Genomic DNA, 21,664 nt, shown 5'->3' on the forward strand with positions numbered 1-21,664 from the left:
TGCAAGAAGAAAAAACACATTTTAGTGAGCCATAATTAGCCTCTAATTTCTCCTCAGGTGACCACTCTGGGTTCAGTTGCTAAGTTACCGAGGTCTTGATGCTTGAGGAGGCAGCAGAGCAGCAGGCGACCAACTTCTTCCACAGGGTGCTCTGGGAGGAAGGTGATGGGCGCAATAAGATGGTACTGCTTACAGCAGCGCTCTATTTGGCATAGGAAGTCCTAAAATATTCCAAACACAAAGCAAAACATGACATTATTACCCATCAGCCTCCTTCTCACTGTGAAACAACCTCTTCAGGCATTTCTGCCTTGCTTGTACCTTCACAGTATGGTCCTGAGTGTTGTTGTCAGCAATGGCCTGCAAGAAAGGCTGTGCGTGATCGCTGAGAGTTATTCTGCGGGAATAAAGTTTGGCCTTATCAGGAGTGGTTGTGCCCAGGGAGCTGCAGTGGTCTTCGTCCTTCTCCTCATTGTAGTTGTAGTGGATCTGACTGGTCTGCAGACCCCCTGAAAATATGGAGGACTGGAGCCATTCTGTGCAGAGAGCAAACACTTGTGTTAAATGAATTCCAACCTGAAGTGTGAATTTTTAAACCAGGCTGATGTAAAACCATTAAACCTACTGGCACATTCAATCTCCATGGGGGACAGGGCGGTGCTCTTGGCCAAGTAGGAGGCGTGCAGACCCAGGAGCAGCCCCATGTTCCTCTCAGTGTCAATAAGTGGAGAAGAAAGGCTGCTGAGGTCTGGAGTAGTGACCGTCTCCTGGTTAGGCTGAAAATGATAAAAAAAAAAAGTCCCAATATCAAAGGCTAAAGCCACCAAAGAAGAAAAGAAGTTGTGTTTACAATAAAAGTACAACTGGTACCTCCATATATTGGCCAACGCAGAAGGCCTGCATGGACTCTCTAGTGTCTTCAAACTGCAGGGCAGCTTCCAAAGCAACCACAGGGTCCTCTCCTGCAAACTGGGCTGTTAAACCGCAAAGAACAAATGGCATGAGTTCTGACATCAGTTCTCTTATAACCCTTTGACAAAGTCCAGCCTCTTTGCATGTCTGAAATACAGAAATTACTATAAGTCTCAGAGCTTCACTTTGGGGTTATTTTTAGCCTCTCCTTCAAGGTACAAAAGAAACCTTTGAGTTACCCAGGTGTACAGCGATTAGTCTAAATGTAAGGGTATGTTGTTGCACCATGAGTAACTAGCGTATTTATATATATTTTTAAAAAAAATCAATTTACATATCAGCCATGTTTGCAACAGTGAGCAGTTAGGGTGTCCCTGTAGTATTTTAATTAATCCTGGATGTCACATTACATTCGAAAACTACTGTTTAGCCTTACCCAGGATACTGTTTCCTGTTAATGACTGGGACTGGGCCTGAAAGTCTTTGATGTCATACACTTTTCCATCTATTACAGTCCAAAAGCCGCCATCTTTGTTGTGATTCTCCAGGTCAGCCTTGCGGATGAGTGAAACCTCCTCATTGTTCTTGGAGCTCTGTCCTGTAAAGAAAGACCCTGCCAACACAGCAGAAAGTCTAGTTACAGTCTAAAAAGAAACGCACAGAGTAGCATCTCATCTTTGCCCTAAAATTTAGGATGTCACTCAAGTAAAGCATAGATGTTGTTTTACCCATAATTCCTGGCCAGGCCAGATCCTCATTATCGTCCCTCTCGTGTCCTGGAGCCAGGTGGTTGAAACGGTCCAAGTGTTCCAGGAGTCCAGCCAGGAGAGGGATCGAGCCGGTCTCCTGCATCAGACCAGCGTCAATGGTGAGGAGAAGGATGATGGACACCACCAGCTCAGGGAGAAGCACTCCTACCAAAGAATAAACAGTACAGTATTCAGTACTGTGTTGCAAACATCTCTAAAGCATAAATATGCTGGAAATACAAGTCTGAGGGAATTTTATTTTTTTTACCAGTTAGATCTCCTTCGATGACACGAGAGACCTCGGCAAAGTGGCGGCAACCAGTAGAAGCGATACTTGTTGCCACTGGGAGGATGTCTCCAATGTGCGTGCACAACAAAGCGATGTACTTTTTTAACAAGGAACCAACACCCAGGAGCTCAGGATCTAGAAAAGCACCAGAGAAATCACACACTGCCTTTCTGCAACTCATTCTTAATTAGAGGTGGGGACTAAAACCATAAAACCAATTACTGTGAAATAACATTTCCTCAATAGATATGAGATAGTTAACATAAAGTCAACAGCACTCATTCCATGCATGTTTGGACACCGGGCACAGTGCCGAACCAATCAGCTGGTTGGAACAGAAGGCACATCAGGTTAGGTTGATGTCAGATTTATGGCCAAAAAAATATAAATAAATAAATAAATTAAAAAAATAAAATAAAATAAAAAAAAAATCACACATTGGATGCATATATGAGCCTAACTGTTCACCTCACTGAGACAGCACTGCTTTGCTTGTGCCCTTTTTTATTGTGCAGCCCTACTTGTAACCTCTGTCTACACAAAATAAAGAGCTGGAAGAGACTTACTGTATCCATTAACATTTTCTGTGCCATTGACTCCCAGGTAAAGCTTGCTGACCAGCAGCCTCTGGAAGCGCAGCAGTAGGTCCAGAGATGCAGAGCGCTCCTTACTGACATGCTCTGCCTCCAAATAGTTTGAGATGCGACGCGCAACATCTTTTAGCCTTGCAATAGTCTGGGAGGCGATGTTTCTGCAGAAGTTAAATCCATGAATATGCTAGCAGGGAGCGAGGCATTATACTGCATTATAGGAGTATGTGCAGCACAATTTGTGAAGGTACCTTAGGAGTTGCTGTACGAGCTGCACAAGGGGCAAGCTTTGCTTCCCTGCTGACTCATAGATGCCCGTGTTGATGAGGTCTTTGTCCAGCATGGTGCGACACCGGTGTATGGTAGAGGCATTAGCTTCCTGTTCGTCAATCTCCTTCTCTTTCTGAGCCTCCTTCTTTGCTTCGATGTCCTATCATGAAAAAAAATATAATACACAAAATTATTACCATCATTTAGGATGTCAGGGAGCACATGGAGATATTCGATGGGCTGGTTCTGGTCCTTGGTCACACATTTTGTCCATGTGTGCTCTAAAGTGGGATTTAGACTTTGTTAAATGTATGCCACAGGCACATCATAATTACAAGTGCTTCTGAAACACTACACTGTAACCTGATGTGCACCTCCCCAGAAAAGCAATTATGCATTGTGGCAACACAGCCTGCAACAACTGTCAGAGGCCCATAAGGTACCATTGTTTCCTTCTATGCACTTCCAGCTACAACTTCTGCTGCCATTTTTCACACTGAAAAAAAATAAACTAAAATTGCATTGCACTGGCATTCTGTGCTGGGGAGAGGCCACAAATGAGTGAGCCTTGTGTCACATATCCAAATATCAGTCAAGACAGAATTTACTCAGCATTTCAAACAGACAACCAAGTGCTGACTCATGCATTTACTACACCGACCTGTATCTCAGCAGTGATGGCTGCATTGAGTGCAGACTCCAACCCTCCATCAGCCATTAAGCTGCTGACCAACAGGTCAATCATGAAGCGCCGGCCAGGACTCACACTCATCTCATTTCCAGATGCTGGAAAATAAAAATGAAAAACTCAGCTTCTGCAGGCACTTCTATCAAACTGATCACAGGTAATGGACTATTAAATGTTCATTTTCATACTGAATCAGTGTAACCAGATGTTTTGATTTGTACTCACCAGCATTAGGCAGGAGTGAGGACAGAGCCCTTGCCCTTTCCTCAGCTGTGGGTAGCAGCACGGACCAGCCGCTCTGGAGGACAGCCTGGGCAGCTGCTTGAACTGTGTTGAGCACCCCAGCATTGCTAGCTAGCACCACCACTGTTTGTTTCAGGTTGTTGAGCAGCACACTTCCAAGGCCCAGCCCCAGCTCCTCTGGATCCACCTGATTACTGATGGCTGCATGCAACTGAGGAAAAACAGTGAAGGTTTAGGGCTGCAATAAATAATTATTTCCTTTCATTTCTTTGATTGTTCAGTTTGTTGATCATTTAATCTTTAAAATGGGAACCACAGGACAGAAGTATGACCAAAAAAAGAAAACAAAATAAATAAATAATAATTTGGGGAAGTCTAAGACAAATTTGGACTTTTCACTGAATCATCTCTTTAAGCATGTCAAAAAAATTTGAACCAAGTCCAGCACGACATGACTCAGGCCTGACTATCAAAAAACACACAAAGTGAAATTCTTACTAAAGAGATGGAGTCTTCTTCCACTGCAAAGTTATTAAAGTTAACTAAAAAGTAAATGTAGATGTGGGAAAAACAGAACTGCTGTTCAAAAACAGCATATACACACCATAACAATTCTGTTCCACTCTCCAGTAATATTGTATGATATAGACTCAAATAATTTGCTCCATCACAAAACAAACATGCAGAGGAAAAATTCTACTTCTACAAGCATTTCCAATCAAACCACACCCGTTCAAAGGTCGTTTCCTACCTGGAGCCTGAGCAGGTTGAGTGTGGCGACTACCATGCACTCCTTCTCCTGCGCAGGGGGCCAGTCTGAGCTGCCATCCATGCCCTCGCTGACCTGCCGCAGGAGCAAGTCCAACTGCTCGAAAGTCATGGGGCAAACATCCACCACAAAGGGCACACGTTTCCCCACAGACCACTCTGAGCTCGAGGACCAGGCAAAGCTCTGAAAACAAGCAAATGGTAACTGATCTGTGTCTTGTTCTTTACTAACATTACGAGACCAACAGTGATGGTATCTTACCTGTCCGGGTCCACAGGAGATTCCAACTATGTGTTTGGAGTTGAGCCCCGGGAGAGCTTTAGGCTGCTTCTTATTGGAAAAGAGCGTATCAAAGTGCTGTAGCTTGTCATTGCTGCCCCAGCTGAGCACCTCTCCATCATCAGTGAGGGCCAAGCAGTGTGTCGACCCCACAGCTACGTCCACAACTTTCTTTCCTGATTGCAAACAACGCGTTTGTTGTTTTTTTGTTTTTGTTTTTTTAAATAAGCTTCTGAAAATCAATGTTAAGGTCAAGCTGACTTACCCTGTAGACTATCAAGCAGCTTTGGGTAACGGACATGCTCATCGGTGCCGTGACCAAGGCGCTGGTTGTCTCCCTTCCCCCAGGTGTACACCTGGCCATCTTTGGTGAGGGCTACTGAAAACTGGCTTCCGCAGCACACCTTCACTATGTCCAGATCCTGCAGCTTCTCCACCAGCTTGGGCGTCTTACAGCCGTCACTGCCTCCTCGGCCCAGTTTACCATAATCTCCATCACCCCAGGACCACACCTGACCTGTGGTAACAGATGGAGGAGCTAAACACTAGCCTGGGTGATTTCTAGCGGCTTCTATTATCAAAAATCAAGCTAAAAATGGCAAATATGCTGGCTAACAAGAAGCAAGAAACACACCAGCTGCTACTGTTGCTAATGGATCTGTAACAGGTGACACAGGTCGGACACAACACTGAGCAATTCACATGAAACTTTAAAGGGGTTTTTTTTGGGAGGAGGGGGGTACATTTCAATTTAGAACTGGGCGATAGAACGATAACGATATGTATTGTGAAATAACTTATTCTCGATAGAAAAATTTAACTATTGCGATAGACCTCACCTCTCTTGCTCTCTTAAAAAAAAAAAAAAAAGAAAAAAAAAAAAAGAACAGCCAATCCAAATTAAGTAGTGCAGAGCCGAACCAATCACAGCCGCAGTGTCACGTCACGTGACTTGTTACGTACAGCACAAGTGCCAAGCCGCACATGTGCATTTGTTTGGGAAGCAGCCAGCCGCCGTGCCGCCCGGGTCATGGAGGAAATGAGCGTGCCGACTAGAGAAAAATCAACCGAGAGCGTGACCGAAGGTTACCGAAGAGAAAACAGATGATGGTTCCAATGCCGGAGAGATTGTCGAACGGAAGGGCCATAGAAGTTCCGTAGTGTGAAGGTATTTCGGCTATTTCAAGTCTGACAAAAAACAGAGTAACGCGCACTGTAAATTGTGCCGAAAGCCTGGAAATACAATAAACCGGTGCATGCTCAATCTGTGACTGAAAGCGCTAATTCGTCAATCGGCTTTTGTCAGACTAAAGTATAAGTTTGTCTGTTCTTCTGTAAAACAAACTAAGACTTATTTTTAGAATTAATATTTTGTTTCTAAGTGGAATTGACAATTTAGTAGTCTGTTTTGTTTGTTCTATTTTGAAACTTAAATGCTTTAGCGGCTGCCTTTTGTGTAGTTTGCAATATTTGCCTATTTATCTGGAAAAAGTCTCATGCTCTTTAAGTACATCTACCCTGTTGAACTTATTATGGGAAATAAATATTTAAATCAAAACAAGCTGCTGAGTATTTCACATTTTGCTTGTGAGCAACGGCACATTTAAATCTTACAAATATAGTTATTTGGCTTATATCGTGATATATATCGTTATCGCCTGAAATGAAAAAAACATATCGTGATATGAAAAAATCTTATATCGCCCAGCTCTATTTCAATTATTTAACTAACAGACATTTTAAAAACATTAATTCCAGCATTTTTAATCACCCACAGGAAGCATGCTTACCATTCTCTGTCACAGCAAGAGTTTGGGCATCACCACTACCACATGCCACATCCACCACCTTCAGTCCTTTGAATGCTGTCACTACCATGGGAGTAGTCTGGTCTTCACTGGAGCCTAGAAACCCCAACAGATTACAACTAATTTTAGTAAAGACAAAGAGACCAAAAAAAGTGAAGAATATCTATCAGGGGCAGTTCATTTGGAGCTCACCGTGGCCAAGCCGACCATAGTTCCCTCTTCCCCATGTATAGAGCTCGCCATCAGCAGTGATCGCAGCACTGTATGTGCTCCCACAAGCAATATGTACCACATGCTTTCCGGCCTGTTTTCCATTGAAGGTTCCAATCATTTTAGGTTCTTCTAGGTATCTGAAATAAAGTAAAAACAGAAGGCTAAATTTTTCAGGAAGCTCATCACCATTAATAATTATCATTTATATTTTTATTTTCATTATGATTTTACTAATAACAGATTCTTTTAAAATGAACTGGCAGGGTTGGGGGATTTCACTCTATCAGAAGCCTTTGATTCTGTCTCTGGCCTACGAGCACAAAACATTAATAGAAATGTCCCAGATTTTAGGAAATAATGCAATGCATTTCTTCACCACCTGTTTCATCAATAATTTAACTTAAACAGATCTTCAAAATCTAATTTAATGCTCCAAAAACCTACAACTCCACTGTTATATCTGTGATAGACAAACACATTCAGTATAATAAAGTGGTAATATAACAGTGACTGAAAATGCAGCAGCTCGAGTTCAAGTCCTCCCCCCCCCCAAAACAAAGGTGGAAGCACAAAATGTGTGTAAGCCTTTTTAAAGGATGGAAATGTTTTTTCTCTGGTTGCTTACGTGGTATCTCCATGTCCAAGCCGGCCACCATCACCGCACCCCCAGGAGAACACCTCCCCGTTGGACGATAGGGCCAAGTAATGCTGCCCGTCAGGATGAGCTGCAAGTTTCACAATCTTTCTGGAGCTTAGAACGTGGATTAGCATGGGAGCCTGCAACAAAACAATTCAGAGTCTCAACCTGCTGCAGATGAAACGATCGACCTCAGAGAAACTGACAGAACTGACCAGGGTTGTGCTCTTGTAGTTCTGGCTGTAAACAGCACCGCTGCTGGAAAGGATAAGAAACCCCTTTTCTGAACAGACAATCTGTGTGACCCCGAGGCTCGACAGGGCTTTGCACTGAATGGGTCCATTAACGTTGGCGTAAAGTTTCCAACCCAAGAGGCCCCAGGCAATCACTTCCTGCAAGGTTCCCTGGAACAAAACAAGACAGCATTGGTTTATGCTTGAGCATTAACTACTAAGGCAACACATATTCAAGTCACATATTCAAATCTGAAGGTGGGGGTCTGAATAATGCTCGTAAAAAAGACAGATTTAAGTAATACTTAAAAATGTAAAAACAACTGAACCAATCACTTCAGCAGTGACAGCTAATAAAAAGAGGGGTCACCTTGTGTGACGTAGGCGAGTTGCAGTGTGGAGGGCTGCAAGGAGAAGCTAGGCGGTCCAGGTGAGCCATGATTACTACAGCAGTCTGATGAAGATCGATAGCCAGGTCGTTATCCTGAGGCAACGTCAAGTATCGCAGGAAACTCTCATTTGGACTCAGAGGGGCTGTGAGGATCTGGAAACCACAGCAAAGATCCATGAAATATTAATTAGCTTCATTCTCAACCATGAATGGAAAAAAAAAAAAAAAAAAAAAAGAAAAAAAAAAAAACAGGGCATTTTAAGATGTGTTCCCAAGAGAGACATGAATCAACACAATTTATATCGATAGCACTTTATCTGTTCTTATGGTCTCGATTTTCCTGCATGTTATTTATTAAAACAGGGTGATAATTTTTCTCCTCCCTGTTTAAAATAAATATAAAAGATCTGCCTCTCTAAATCAATGAATTTCATTTAGTTTTTCATCTGCCCTCACACTGCTTTTTAATTAATGCAGATTAAATAGCTGCTGTTTGGAGATGGAGGCTGGCACTAAATCAAAGTAAAAACATGAATTATTATTCATTCAGAGCCAATGAAAAGGCAAAACTACAGGTTGTGCATTATAATAGTTTATCATGAAATATTGGTTGAAAGATATTTTGTAATTTTCTGATTATGGCAAATTTTATGAAATATCTGAGACAGTTTGACAAACAAATTGGTGCTTTTAAGTTGGCCGTTTCCATTTTCAGTGCTAGGGAAAGACTTCAAGTTGGGTTATTTGTTTCTGTTCTCTCCGTTTTCCTTTTACTGGTGTCATGTTTTATGCATGATATGGTAATAAAATAAAAATTGAAATCAATCTCCAGTCAGTCCATGTCTTATTTTCTTTTAGAAACCAGCTGGGAAAAGAAAATTTCCACCTCAGCTTCTTCTTCGGGAACGGGCTCCTCCTTGCTGCTATGTATGTTCTGAAAGCGCTGCAGGAGGGGCAGTAATGGAGCACTGGTTCCCTGCGTGGAGCGCTCGTTGTCCATCTCTCTGGTGCCGCTTTCCCACAGACGCAAAAGCAGCAGAACAGCAGACAGCAGCTGACTGGAAGGACATAACAACAGATGAGCAGAAAAGTTAGATTTGGCATTAACAAATAAACAGATAATAAGGAGCTCTGGTTACCTGAGTGTTCCCCTCTGAACAGCCAGCTCCAGCAGGATGGCCAAGGCTAGATGTTGATCCTGAAGAGGAATGTTACATTTGATGCTGGCACTTCCATGTACATCACTGTTCACAAAGGAGACAAGAGATGAGAATCACACAATGTTATGCAATTTATAAGACGAGATGTTATTTATCTTGCAAAATTTGGGGATCAAACATTATGTACAACTGATAAAACAACAGACCTCAGGAACTTTGTGGCCCTCTCGACAACCTCCAGCCACACTGATGACACAGTTCCCTCATCAAACAGTGTCGCCTCCGGCAGCGCTCGCAGGGCATCCAGAGACTCCTGAAGCAACTCACTGCAAAGATCTGCATCATCTCCTGCAAAGACAAACATTTTCATGTTTAAAACACTACAGAGTAGCTACATTATGCAGTACAGATTAAATATAAAGCAATAAGAAGGACAGAGCATTTGTAGCATTTTTTAAAGCTGCATGTGCAATTTCCAGTGCTTTTATATGTTCAACTATTGAGGAACCAGGCCACCAGAGTTGTAACAGGGTCTAAAATGTCAGTTTAAACACTGAGGTGACCCAAACTGTGCACTCCCAGTGCGAGAGGAACTGAGGCTCACTGGATTACTGGCATTTCTGACAGCAGCATCCCAGAACTATAAGAAAACCAGTATATGTGCAATCAGCTAATGTGCCCAATGTTAACATCCGTTAGCTTCCCAGCGTTTACAGACTCTAGTCTGATACAGCAGAATTCACAGTAAAGCTGTTCTTATGTAGACATTTCCAGTTTTCTTTGTTATGGGCAAGAAACGGCGAAACAAAAACCTCTGATTAAGAATGTAACTCAGACATTCCTCTAAAACTATTTCCCATCTCCTTCCCCTCGCTGCTAAAATCTGATTTTAAAAATGCAGCTACCGACATTAAAAAAAAGTTTATCTATATCTCATTTCACGTGTTTAATGACCACTCAGAGAGAAAGCTGTGATGTCACCTACCAAAGTCCTGTTTCTATAACCCTTGGCCAACATGAGCCCCAGTTTGAAGCTTACAGTAGTTACATATCACATCCTTCCGCTCAAAATCTTGCTGCACAATTTAATTGAAAACGAGCAGTTTTGGGCCCAGAATAGTGGGTAATTTTGAACGTAAAACCTGTGTTTGAAGACCAAGCACCAGTTTCTGCCATCTTGCCTTCACCACAGGATAACTGTGATGCAATGTGGTGGGAGAGCCAGACCTGTGCTCTTTGAAAGACTAACTGTTATCCCCCCAAGAAAGACCTGGTCAGAGACGCTGAGGGATCTGAGAGTATAAGGAGACCATTATTGATCGTTCCACAGGTTCACCTGTGAAATCCTTGTAAGAGTTACTTCCTCTAGAGCAGCTATTCTGTAATTTCAGACCAAAACGAGTTTGAGCACTGGGCTAGGGAGGTGATCAACTCACTGCTGCAAAGTAAAAATGGTGTGCTTGATTCCTGACTTATAAACCAAGATTTAAAAAAAAAAAAAAAAAAGAGAGAGAGAGAAGAAGAAATATATATATATTTTAATCTCTGGTTTTATTTATATATATATATATATATATATATATATATATATATATATATATATATATATATATATATATATAAATAAAACCAGAGATTAAAATTCACCCCCCCCCCCCCAAAAAAAAAAAACAAACAAACAAAAAAAGCCCAAACAAAACAAAATTTTAAAAAAAGTGTGTTACACTTTGTTGTTCCTAAAGAGTATTTCCAGGAACACGGCTAAAATGGGGATGGGAGGTGTCCGTGTGTGCGTGTTGCTCATGTTACAGGAAGGCTACAGAAGAGAGGCAGGCACTTTGTTCCCACCCAGTCCCCGTGGACACAAAGCCCTCACAACGTTAACAAAAACAACACCTCCACTAGCAAAGCTGAAAATGAAGGGAGTGAATGAATAACATGGTCACATTTTACGCTTGAATAAACGTAATCAGAATCTGTGACTAATTTACATCAAAATAAAGGTTAATAACTGAATATTATTAGTAATTTTGAATTTATAGTCTGAGGATGATGATGATTATTATTATCATTATTATAATACATGAGACTAAAGCAAGACACAGGATCCTGATTCATCTGCCTGTAATGGAGACCACGCATGATGACAGAGCTACTTTTAACAACATCCAAAACAGCTATTTTGGATTCATTCTTGTCCCAAAGCAGCAGGATTGCCTCCTTGGTCCTATTCTGTCAGTCTGTCGTCTAGCAGCACGACTAAAAACACAGCATTGCGAAAGATGCTTGGTTGTTTACGACGAGCAGCTTCTAATGTGGCGCAACGCATTCTTCAGCAGCTGTTAAGCAAACTTGCACCACCATGACAGCACCTATCATCACTGGCACCGAAGGACAAAATGTCTTCACTCTCAGCACTTCTTACCTGATCTCCACGCCCGGCGAAGGAAAGCAAAGGCAAAAGAAAGAGCTGCCCTGGAGCCGACTCTGGCCAAACCTTCCACACCTTTACTGGCCGGACGAGGGCTGAAAGAATACGAGCACATACGGATCAATTAAATATCATCCTATTATTATCATCACTGTAAAAACCTTACTATCAAACAGCCAGCTGAAGCCCACACACAGAAGATGCATTGGATTTCTTCTGTGTGTGTGTGACTTTTACTTCCTTTAGAGCCTATTGACAAAAAGTTTCACCATCTTAGCTCAAGCTCAACTGAAGAGCTAGGGAGGCTTCGGAAAGGATGAAAAATCCACTACTGTACAGGTTTAAGTCCATTTGATTTATAACACAAGGAAAATTAAGATTTTGTCACAAAAAGGAATGCCTAAGAGAGATCATTTTAATTACAATTGTCTTCCTTTCATAAATGCTGAAAGCCAAAAACCAAGAATCTATTTAAAATTTGATGAATGCGATGATACTAGGGGTGAATGGTGCACCCCTAGTATCATCGCTGTGATGCAATCACAGGGCAGCAACAGCAGATCCTAAAATGAGGCTTTCAATTAGAAATAAAAAACCAAGTCTGCTCCAAATAAATGCCTGGAACTAAAAGCCCTGCACAGTAAATATGGAGCACATTTAGAGTACGGCCTACATTTACTATGCATACGAGAGACCTATTGGAGCATGCCTAAGAGGCTTACTTAAAGAAAACACAGTGTACACTCACACTGAGCTGCAGGGTTTAACTTTCAGTGACTGGGCTAGACACACCACAGTAAATGCAGTACAATAGTTAAGAGTATACAGTACTGTTTACTCTTACTCCACTTCCCCATCAAAACAGAAGCGAGACTTCAGAGATGGGTATGCAGATACTATGCAGTCTCAGGAGGATGAAACTGCTCCAGCTGAAGGTTACAAAGCTACTGGCACAAGCGGTGAGCACTGATGCTCGCTTAGTGACTACTACTGAGTCCTGGGACCCTTTATCGGGTTCCTTACGTCACCCAGGTCACATGTGCTACTTTCTTTGTACTCTGTCTCAATCTCTAATCATACGATGGATATCCAGCTATTTCACACCTCCTCTGGCAGTCAGGAAGAATGAAACAGTACGTTTGACACAGTTTCTGTTGGCCCTACAATAATCTACTTTATCCCTTTATGGCCCATTTTACAAGCACTTTAAAGCTTTAAATGGCCATAACTCCTTCCCTCTGGTAAGGAAGTTAAGATAAAAATTCACAGTTATGGTAAGAAGAGAAGAAGAACATTATGGGGATAATCGTGATAGGATAAGGTATTCACGGTACACTGCTCTCTGAACATGGACACACAAAAAATTTTTTTTTTTTTAAATTAAGCTCCATCTAGATCAGGAGTGGGGGAACTCCAGGCCTCAAGGCCCGGTGTCCTGCAAGTTTTAGATGCATCCCTGATCAAACACAGCTGATTTAAATGGCTAAATTACCTCCTCAACATGTCTTGAAGTTCTTCAGAGGCCTGATAATGAACTAATCATCTGATTCAGGTGTGTTGACCCAGAGTGAGATCTAACGGTGCGTTCACACCGAACGCGATAGAGGCGGCCAGAGCGTCAGGTTTACATGTAAAGTCAATGGAAAGAACGCAATGACACACGATTGCGCGTCCGGCGAAAATTCGGAAGCAGATTTGCGTCGCGAAAACGCCAAAACGCCTGAAACGCGCGTCAGTGTAGCGCGTCTGGCGCGTTTGACTCGCGAAGAAAACCACGCGTGTCAGATCTTGTCTTGCATTTTGTGCACACGCGCATAACGCGCCAACCGCTCGAGTTGGAAAATCTGAACTCCGGCATCAAATCGCGCCGCGACAACCAATCAGGAGCCTGGTGACGTGGCTGTAACTAGGTCAAAGGGGCAGATCCAGCCAAAGCCCTTCATTCGTCATTCAGTATGGAGGAAAAGCTCATCAGTGCCGTGGCTAATCATCCAGAGCTATATGATGCTAGCTGCTACTTCTACCGAGACAGGAATAAAAAGGACCTAGCTTGGAGGCACATAAGTGAGGAGATTGGGCAACCTGGTAAGTTCATTCATTCTTCTTTTTAATTTTCAGACTGACCCGATGAAGCCGCGCAAAAGCTAGCAAGCCCGCCTACTGTCCCGTTATTTTCCCACTGATGTACAAATACCTTTCCGCTAACAAGATAATGTGTTTATTCAGAGGACATCTGCAGCACAACACATCTGGCACAACTTCCTCCCACATTCCTCCCACATTTCTGGTTCACGCGCGTGAAAAGATGCAATTTTGCGGCGCGATGGATTTTTCTTGGACACGCGTTGAGGTGCGAATGTGCACGCGTCAAATTAGGAGCGTTTGGGGCGTTTTCGCTCGCGCCTATCGCGTTCGGTGTGAACGCACCGTAACACCTGCAGGACGCCAGCCCTTGAGGCCTGGAGTTGGACACCCCTGCGCTACACATTGCCATACTCCTCAACCACTGTGGGCTAGAGAGAAAATTAAAAATGGTTGCTGAAAGTTGAGGATTATTATTTTTATTCCATCAGTCATGTATAAATCTTGGCACAGGCTCAGAATGCCTCATTCATCGACTTCAATTGTTACTTTAACCTGCAGCATGTGCTGTAGAACAGCGGTCCCCAACCTTTTTTGCGCCACGGACCGGTTTATGCCCGACAATATTTTCACGGACCGGCCTTTAAGGTGTCGCGGATAAATACAACAAAATAAAACTAGTACCGGTACCGAAAAAAAGAAGATTTATTCATAACACACGTGAAAAGACCCAGGAAAACCGAGTTAACGATAAAAACGTTAACAAAATAACGCTGAAAACCGATAAAAACCATGAAAACCATACATTTCACACCTGAGCCTCAACTCTCGCGGCCCGGTACCAAACGACTCACGGACCGGTACCAGTCCGAGGCCCGGGGGTTGGGGACCGCTGCTGTAGAAGACATGAGTGTATAACCTTCCAGATTACTACACTTGACTAATTGCACAAACCCCACAGACCAGTTCACTAGTCCAATGTGGTTTTACAGCTAAGGATAAAAAAAAAAAAAATTAAACAAAAAAACAAGACAAATCTTAAACACACACACACACACACACACACACACACACACACACACACACACACACACACACACACACACACACACACACACACCAACTCTCTAGCTCTAAAGATATTCAAAGTATGAAGGTCAAGTTTTGCAAGGCGTCATTGAACAAAAAAGATCAGCTGATTCTGAAGAGGTCAGAGGAGAGGAGCTCATTGACTTTCCATGGAATTACCCAGTATCTAAATCTGCCTCTGTTCTCTCATAAGACCAATGTTTTGTGCACAATTCATGAGAAAGGAAACATTTTTATTTACCTCTTGTTGTCAGCAGCTGGCAGTGGTGGGCTGGGGGGCGTCTTCCAGCGGACCTTGTACTTCTCCTCCATCATGCTGTGGCTGAGAGAGATGAGATAGCGCTCCAGGATGACGAGACGCTGGCGCAGACGCTGGGCAGACAGGGTGCTTTTGGCCATCTGAGCAGAGAGCTTCTGCTGGTCCTCAACCAGAACCATCAGGCAGTCCTTCAGTTCCTTCTCATCTATGCACACACATAGGGTTCAAAGATAAGAATAACATAGTAAAAATAAGCGAGTGCACTGGCATGTCATTTGTTTATGACCAGAAACACTCAATTTGCAAATAAGCTACAGGAGTGAAGTCGCTAGTTTTGAATGTTAAATCTGCATATCAGCTGTTCAAACCATTTTTTGCCATTTATAAAACAAACTCGTGCATTTCAATAATTTAAGAAGCTGTCAGACATTGTTACTAGCTAAAGAGGTCATAACATACTTCCTGGGATTCCCCCGTCTTTGGTCCATTTTAATGTTTTTTTTTTTGTTTGTTTTTTTTAAGAGCTGCAGCGCTACATAGGCTTTGCTGCTGAACTGCCTAAAACACCCCATGTAACACCACACCATGTAATATCTCTACAAAGTAGCAGCTTACCTGAATGAAAGAATGAGTTGCTGTCTTGTAGCTAAAGTCATATCTACTACATACATTTAGTATGCTATTTTATTATGTTTTTGCTTGATTCATTTATTTAGTTACTTTACCCTAAACAGATCTGCTCTGCTGTGTAAGATTCAGCCTTTTTTTTTTTTTTGCATCTTTTGGGAAATTAGTTGCCATCTCAAGTGTGAAGGAGTTTAAGTAGGCTCTCATTCACAGCAGAGGAAGATGGAGTAGGAGACTGGTGGACTGGTGTGACATCTGCAGTGATGTTGACGCTGTACTGATCTGTTATGATGGAGATGGCTCAGTGTGGAAGTAAAGCTGTCAATTTATTCATTGATCTATGTTCCTACTCATACCTATGGTGACAAGCTGATACAAGTGGCGAATATTAGCTTAGTGTCTGGGCTCAGCCTTAGAGAGGAGTTGAAGAGCCTAGGTGAGGAGGCTTAGGAATGCTTAGGCGACCCTTTGCAAGAGTTGGAGAAGACAGCCAGGGAGCGAGGTCTCCGTCTAGGCTGCTGATGCCAAAACACAGACCCAGATAATTGCTAGAAAATGGATGGCTGGCTCAATGAGTGGACTAAAAAAATAACACTGAAACTAATAAAGACTCAAGTGAAAAGAGCAAATGGACTCATTCTCTAATAAGTTATAGTTGACAAATCATCAGGCAATGAACATCCTGGATAATCATCCCTTTAGGCCCATCGAATGACCATAATTTACAAAAACAAACATGTCGTACTCATCAATTACCTGAAACGAGCAAAAAAACTAAACTCATCAGGAAGTCCCACCCTGCTGGACATTTAAATGAATGCATATTTAAGACCCCACTTCCAACCCTGGGTATAGCAACCTAAGCTTTTTGGTTGGATGCGTCAGGGTTGCTCAATTAAAAAATAAAATAAATTAAAAGTCACACAATGAAAGATATTTTGTCCCACCGAGTTTCATCACAGCGGGTCCTGAGTTCTGATCTGGCTCAAAAGAAAACCTTTGTGTCTATACCACAGCGCTGCAGGGAAGGCGAAGTGGGCCAAAATAGCAGTTCTGAAATCCACTTAAGCTTTATGTAAGCCAGACTGTCCTGAGGTTGTATGAGCCACACAGCAGTCAGCTGTGCTCAGCTGTCAGAACAGATATGGATCCTAGTCAGACTCTCTGCTCAGTCTGCATTCCTCACAGCTGAAGAAATATTAGACTCACAGGAAATTATCACATCTTTAATAAAACTCTAACAAGACAGAGAGCAAATCTGCAAAGATCTCACATGTCAACATCCTGACTTCAACACAGCAGCTCGGGACGTTACAAACTTACAATGGGAAAGCAGGAAGTATGCTGTTTGAACTTCAAGCATCAATGACAGAGCACTTGTCCATGCAGCGATCCAGTTACACTCACTGTACACACCAGTCCAACTTCCTGTCTCAGTCAATAATAAAAGAGGAGGAAGCAACCAAGCAGACAGTAGCAAAATCTGTATTAACTGGCCCCCCCCATCCGCCTGCTTGGTGCTTATCTCCTGCCACCATGAACCGTCCCACCCAGCCTCACCAGCAAACACAAACTGGGTGAGAGTCTGTATCCCGCTGTGAACCACGACGTAATGCCAACTAAGATTAAACTCTGCAGGGTAAAAATAACCACTCAGACCAGCAGACTTTAGGTTGTCATTTCAGTTTCCACACCTCACGTGCCAGCAAAACAGGCATACATCAACATGGCCAGACACACCGACAAACAGCGAGAGATGAGCCGTTAGCTAAAACGAGATTTATGTAGTTGACATGTAGGTGTTACGAAACCCTCTGCTGTCAGCGTAGTATTAATTACCCTACTTGGAAACAGAAAGGCGTAAAATGACAGGAGTAACAGGGGGAGCACGAGACTGCAGCAGGAATTACTGCAGCTAACCTGACTTTTAAACTCACACAGGTAGTTTTCTCACCTGGCTGCCGTCCCCAGTCCCATGTCTCAATGATGGAGTGATGCACCGACGTCGACGTCTCCTCCTCTTCCTTCTTCTCTTTGTCATTGGGCTCATCCTTCTTCTGAGCTCCAAAACAGTCAGTGCAGTCTTCTATAAAGAGTCAGAAGAGATTAGGACGTTAACCTTCATCCTCAGCAGCAAGGTTAAAGCACTGCTGCCTGTTCCAGTCTCAGGTATCAATCCTCAGACGGCGTGGAAATAGGTGTCACATGTCACACATAAATACCTGGGTGAGCTGATTCTTCTCCGTTGAATGTTATCTCCTCATCTTTTACCATCTCATTCCACATCTCACTCAGACCCTCTGGAGAAAAAGCCCGCTGCCAGAAGAAGGAAGAGAAACACAATCAGTGCAGTACAGAAACCTGTTTTTATTAATGCTGCATGGAGACATATTTGACAGCACCTCAAAAGGTTTTATCCACAGCGAAAGGAAAATTTCCAGCAGTGAAGTAATTTACTCGAAAACAACAAATTCTACTTACATACTGTGACACCCCCCCCCACCCCACCACAAAAAGTCCTGACCTGAGCCACAAACACAGTGGTGCGTATTAATAGCGTTCGGTTTGTTCTCTAGTCACTTCTGCAGACACATTTCCATCACGTTATCAGAACACAGCCGCTAATATGGATCCACTCTGATCATTCATTGATCCAGTTTTTCCTCAGAGGGTCAGACTGACTTGGATACAGGCTGAGTTACATGCTGAACGAACTGTGATAACAACACAAATAATATCCTACTGGATAATCCTCTTATTTTGAAAATTCAATTGCTGCTAACCATTTGGCATTTCCCATCCTGTGCTTCACTGCAGGTAGTGATGGGATACTTGGTGGGATACTTGGTTGGATCCTCTCTGGATCCTCACTCCAACTAGAACCTGCAGCAGCTGGAGAACTGTGTCATGAGAATCCATGTTTGGTTTTTCTTTAAGGGTGCTCAAGGTCAGCTCAAGATTATTTTGAGCATTATTTTCTCCATAATCAGGTCATTCCACATCATTTCCCTGCATTTTATTCCTCGCTAAAGAGTGTACACAGAGGTCCTTTCATCTATCTGTGCAGCCTTCACAACTCAAGAGTGCCAGAATAGCTGTTTTATCTCCGAGTATCAACCGACTGAAGAAAAAACCCATTTGTGTGTCATCCGCTTAGTGCTACAACACACATGCATGACATTGGTTTGCTCTGAAATATTCACAAGCTGAAAGCCAAATGTTTCCTCATTCTTAGACAGATTTGAAACCCATGTTAGCTCAGAGACTGAGCAGACATATAACACTAAAGCTGCACTTCCTTCAGTGCTGAAAGAAGCTTTTATGGTGGGAAAATGGTGGGTCCTCAAATCAAGTCCTGATTGGATGATCCAAATTAATTTTCAAGTTCAGGGTAGAGAGACTGCAGCCTGTTAAGTCTGTGGTGTATTCACTGAAAGAGTTCATAATTACTAACAACAAGGGTTTGTTTGCACAACACAGACATTCAAAAAAAGAAAAAAGAAAGATTTTCTGGTGATGTACTTTATTACAGGCTGAACCAGAAAAACAATAATCATCTGCATGAGGTCTGACGCAGATATGTAATCAAGGCTTCTTGTAGACTTCGACCTTCATAGAAATTTTCATAGTGGCCTCTATAGAGCCATTCTGTATCATACATGCCTCGGACCTAAAATCAAAAATGTAATTTTCATCCATTCTGATGCATGTGTGAGGCACAAATTAATATACAGAGCAATTCCACTCAAGCCCTGAAAATAAAAATGTAGAGGAAATGTCTCTGGTTTTAGTCAGAACTAATCTCGGGAGGCTCTGCTGCAGATGTTTACTGCCCTGTGAGCCAACTGTCTGTATTATTGTAATGCACCGTTTTTCTGTTTTGAACTTTTTAAAATTGGGCTCCAGAAAAACACCAACTATTACATATAAAAGAAAAAAGTGACACCAACACCAAAACCAGTTAAAAACTCAACTAAGTCTGAACATTTCTTAAGAATAAAAAACTAAAGTGAAATGAAAAAACCCTCTCTGCAAAGTAAGTGAAATTAAACTTAACTGAAAACTAAAGGTTTCAAAATATAAAACTCTACCAATTCTGGTTCTGACATGACAGCAGTCACTCATGTAAAATACAATCAATAAGGCACCAGGATTCTGAAATATTTAGAAAACAAAGAAACAGCTAGGGGACCACAGTGAGTATGGCACATTGACATGGGGTAACGTTTTCCCAGTTAATCCAGAAAATTGATGTCACAGCTGAGGTAAAGATAAGAAATATGATGAAACATTGCAGATCATCTCATCTCCTCAGTCACTTGACAGATCAAGTGACTGACAGATCAAGTGACTGGGGGGGGGGGAGACAGCAACCAAAAAACAAAACCCACCACGATAAATGTTATTTCGTGCCACTGCCTCCTTCTCGTGTACATACCTGCAGGTCTATCTTCAGCCATTTGTCATGAAATCTCAGCTGAGCATCGAGGGTAAATGATGGAGAAGGCATCTTTCCCTCTCTTCTCTGGGCTGCAAACGCAGCCAACCTGCAAGAAAACCATGCAACAAGGAGTGCTATAAAAAGACAATTTAATAAAGTCACTGCAAGGTGGGAATCCATAAATAATGACAATGTAAGTACATGAAAACGGGCTGAGCTTTATGACCATCAATTAAAAACTTTACTTTCCAGGTTTGTTTCAAGTTTTCCCTTCACATACTACTTTTTAGTGACTTCATCCCAGGTAAAGTCAGTAAAATCATTAAAAACATGTCTGTTTTTATCCTGACGATTATTGCTGAAGAGAAATGAAGTAAAGACAATTAGATGGATGAGCTCAGCGAGGTAACGAAGAACCAGAGGGAACACAGTGAAAGCAGTTTGATGTGCTTCAAGAAAACCTTTCTAGTAGGGGTGGGCGATATATTGAATATAATGGATGTATCGCGAGTTTTTCCACGTATGATGGCTATACTCAATGGTTTTATCATAACCATCGAGTATAGGTTGCCATGGAAATATTAAGCTGTCTGCACGAAATTTAATGTTTTTTTTCCTTCCACATGCCACGAATGCATTGATTCCCATTCCCAATTGGAAATTTTTCTACCCGGCAGAATGCGTTGAGTACGCATGTTTATATCCCACCAGATAGGGGAAAAATATGGCGACAGTGGAAGTTAGATACCTGAGTGGAAGACTCACTGTTGTTTGGATTTCATAAGGAGGATGTTGAACAAAATGCAGTAATTTGCAAAACATTCCATAAAACTATTACCTCAAAAGGTAGCAGTACCATGAAATTATTCCACCAGCTGAAAAGTCATCCACTGCAAAATTAAGACTGTTTTAAACTTCGCATGTGAAGGTCTTCGCACACAGAAGAAAACATTAAATAAACCAGCTGTGATACAACAGCTATCAGTGAGAGAGTAAGACTGAGTCCGTGTTATTGTATACTAGAGGCTGGTTCAGTAAATTTTGGTCGGAGCGTGACAAGTGAGTTTGTGGCTTTGTTTTCTGTGTTTAGGGACATTTTGCAAAATTGCGTAACTGCTCTTTTAATTGTTTGTAGTTTTCGCTGTGTTTAGTGGTTGTAGAAATGGTTCACATGAGCCTTTACCCGAGATTCTGAAGTTTCTGTGGATACCACACATGCTGATCTTTACATGAAAAACTTGATTTCATGGAGGCTTAAAACTGCAGCTCACCCCCTTTGCCCACGTTACCACGGGTGCTGGGGCTCAAGACATATTGTGATATATATCGTGTATCGCAACAAAGCCAAAAAATGATAAGATATGATATGATATGATATACCTTTATTAGTCCCACAAGGGGAAATTTCATGTTAAGGCTGCCGACCTATTGCACGCAATGGCGGCGCCATCTTACCCATCCGACCATACATACATTACACAAACATCACATGGGGACGACAGGT

The 21,664-nt window shown here is 42.3% G+C and overlaps 1 protein-coding gene across 4 annotated transcripts in view; it reads right to left on the minus strand.

Moving 5' to 3' along the window:
* Positions 1 to 21,664, minus strand: part of herc2 (HECT and RLD domain containing E3 ubiquitin protein ligase 2) — a 54,450-nt gene that overhangs the window by 30,429 nt on the left and 2,357 nt on the right. For 3 of the 4 annotated variants that reach the window (XM_063466618.1, XM_063466620.1, XM_063466617.1), the window contains exons 2-28: positions 20,158 to 20,266; positions 17,942 to 18,035; positions 17,674 to 17,805; positions 15,075 to 15,297; positions 11,657 to 11,757; positions 9,438 to 9,579; positions 9,211 to 9,315; positions 8,958 to 9,129; positions 8,051 to 8,224; positions 7,663 to 7,851; positions 7,436 to 7,587; positions 6,790 to 6,947; positions 6,580 to 6,693; positions 5,055 to 5,306; positions 4,772 to 4,965; positions 4,493 to 4,693; positions 3,724 to 3,952; positions 3,472 to 3,596; positions 2,792 to 2,970; positions 2,517 to 2,701; positions 1,930 to 2,085; positions 1,641 to 1,826; positions 1,349 to 1,525; positions 871 to 974; positions 626 to 776; positions 322 to 536; positions 89 to 221 (exon numbers count right to left, since the gene is read on the minus strand). In XM_063466618.1, coding sequence (XP_063322688.1) covers positions 89 to 221; positions 322 to 536; positions 626 to 776; positions 871 to 974; positions 1,349 to 1,525; positions 1,641 to 1,826; positions 1,930 to 2,085; positions 2,517 to 2,701; positions 2,792 to 2,970; positions 3,472 to 3,596; positions 3,724 to 3,952; positions 4,493 to 4,693; positions 4,772 to 4,965; positions 5,055 to 5,306; positions 6,580 to 6,693; positions 6,790 to 6,947; positions 7,436 to 7,587; positions 7,663 to 7,851; positions 8,051 to 8,224; positions 8,958 to 9,129; positions 9,211 to 9,315; positions 9,438 to 9,579; positions 11,657 to 11,757; positions 15,075 to 15,297; positions 17,674 to 17,805; positions 17,942 to 18,035; positions 20,158 to 20,229 — 4,315 coding nt within the window. In that variant the 5' untranslated portion in view covers positions 20,230 to 20,266. The remainder of the gene's footprint in view (positions 1 to 88; positions 222 to 321; positions 537 to 625; positions 777 to 870; positions 975 to 1,348; positions 1,526 to 1,640; positions 1,827 to 1,929; positions 2,086 to 2,516; positions 2,702 to 2,791; positions 2,971 to 3,471; positions 3,597 to 3,723; positions 3,953 to 4,492; positions 4,694 to 4,771; positions 4,966 to 5,054; positions 5,307 to 6,579; positions 6,694 to 6,789; positions 6,948 to 7,435; positions 7,588 to 7,662; positions 7,852 to 8,050; positions 8,225 to 8,957; positions 9,130 to 9,210; positions 9,316 to 9,437; positions 9,580 to 11,656; positions 11,758 to 15,074; positions 15,298 to 17,673; positions 17,806 to 17,941; positions 18,036 to 20,157; positions 20,267 to 21,664) is intronic. The other variant, XM_063466619.1, reaches the window with a different exon arrangement.

The sequence above is a fragment of the Pelmatolapia mariae genome, linkage group LG23 (assembly GCF_036321145.2).
Source record: "Pelmatolapia mariae isolate MD_Pm_ZW linkage group LG23, Pm_UMD_F_2, whole genome shotgun sequence".
NCBI lineage: Eukaryota > Metazoa > Chordata > Actinopteri > Cichliformes > Cichlidae > Pelmatolapia > Pelmatolapia mariae.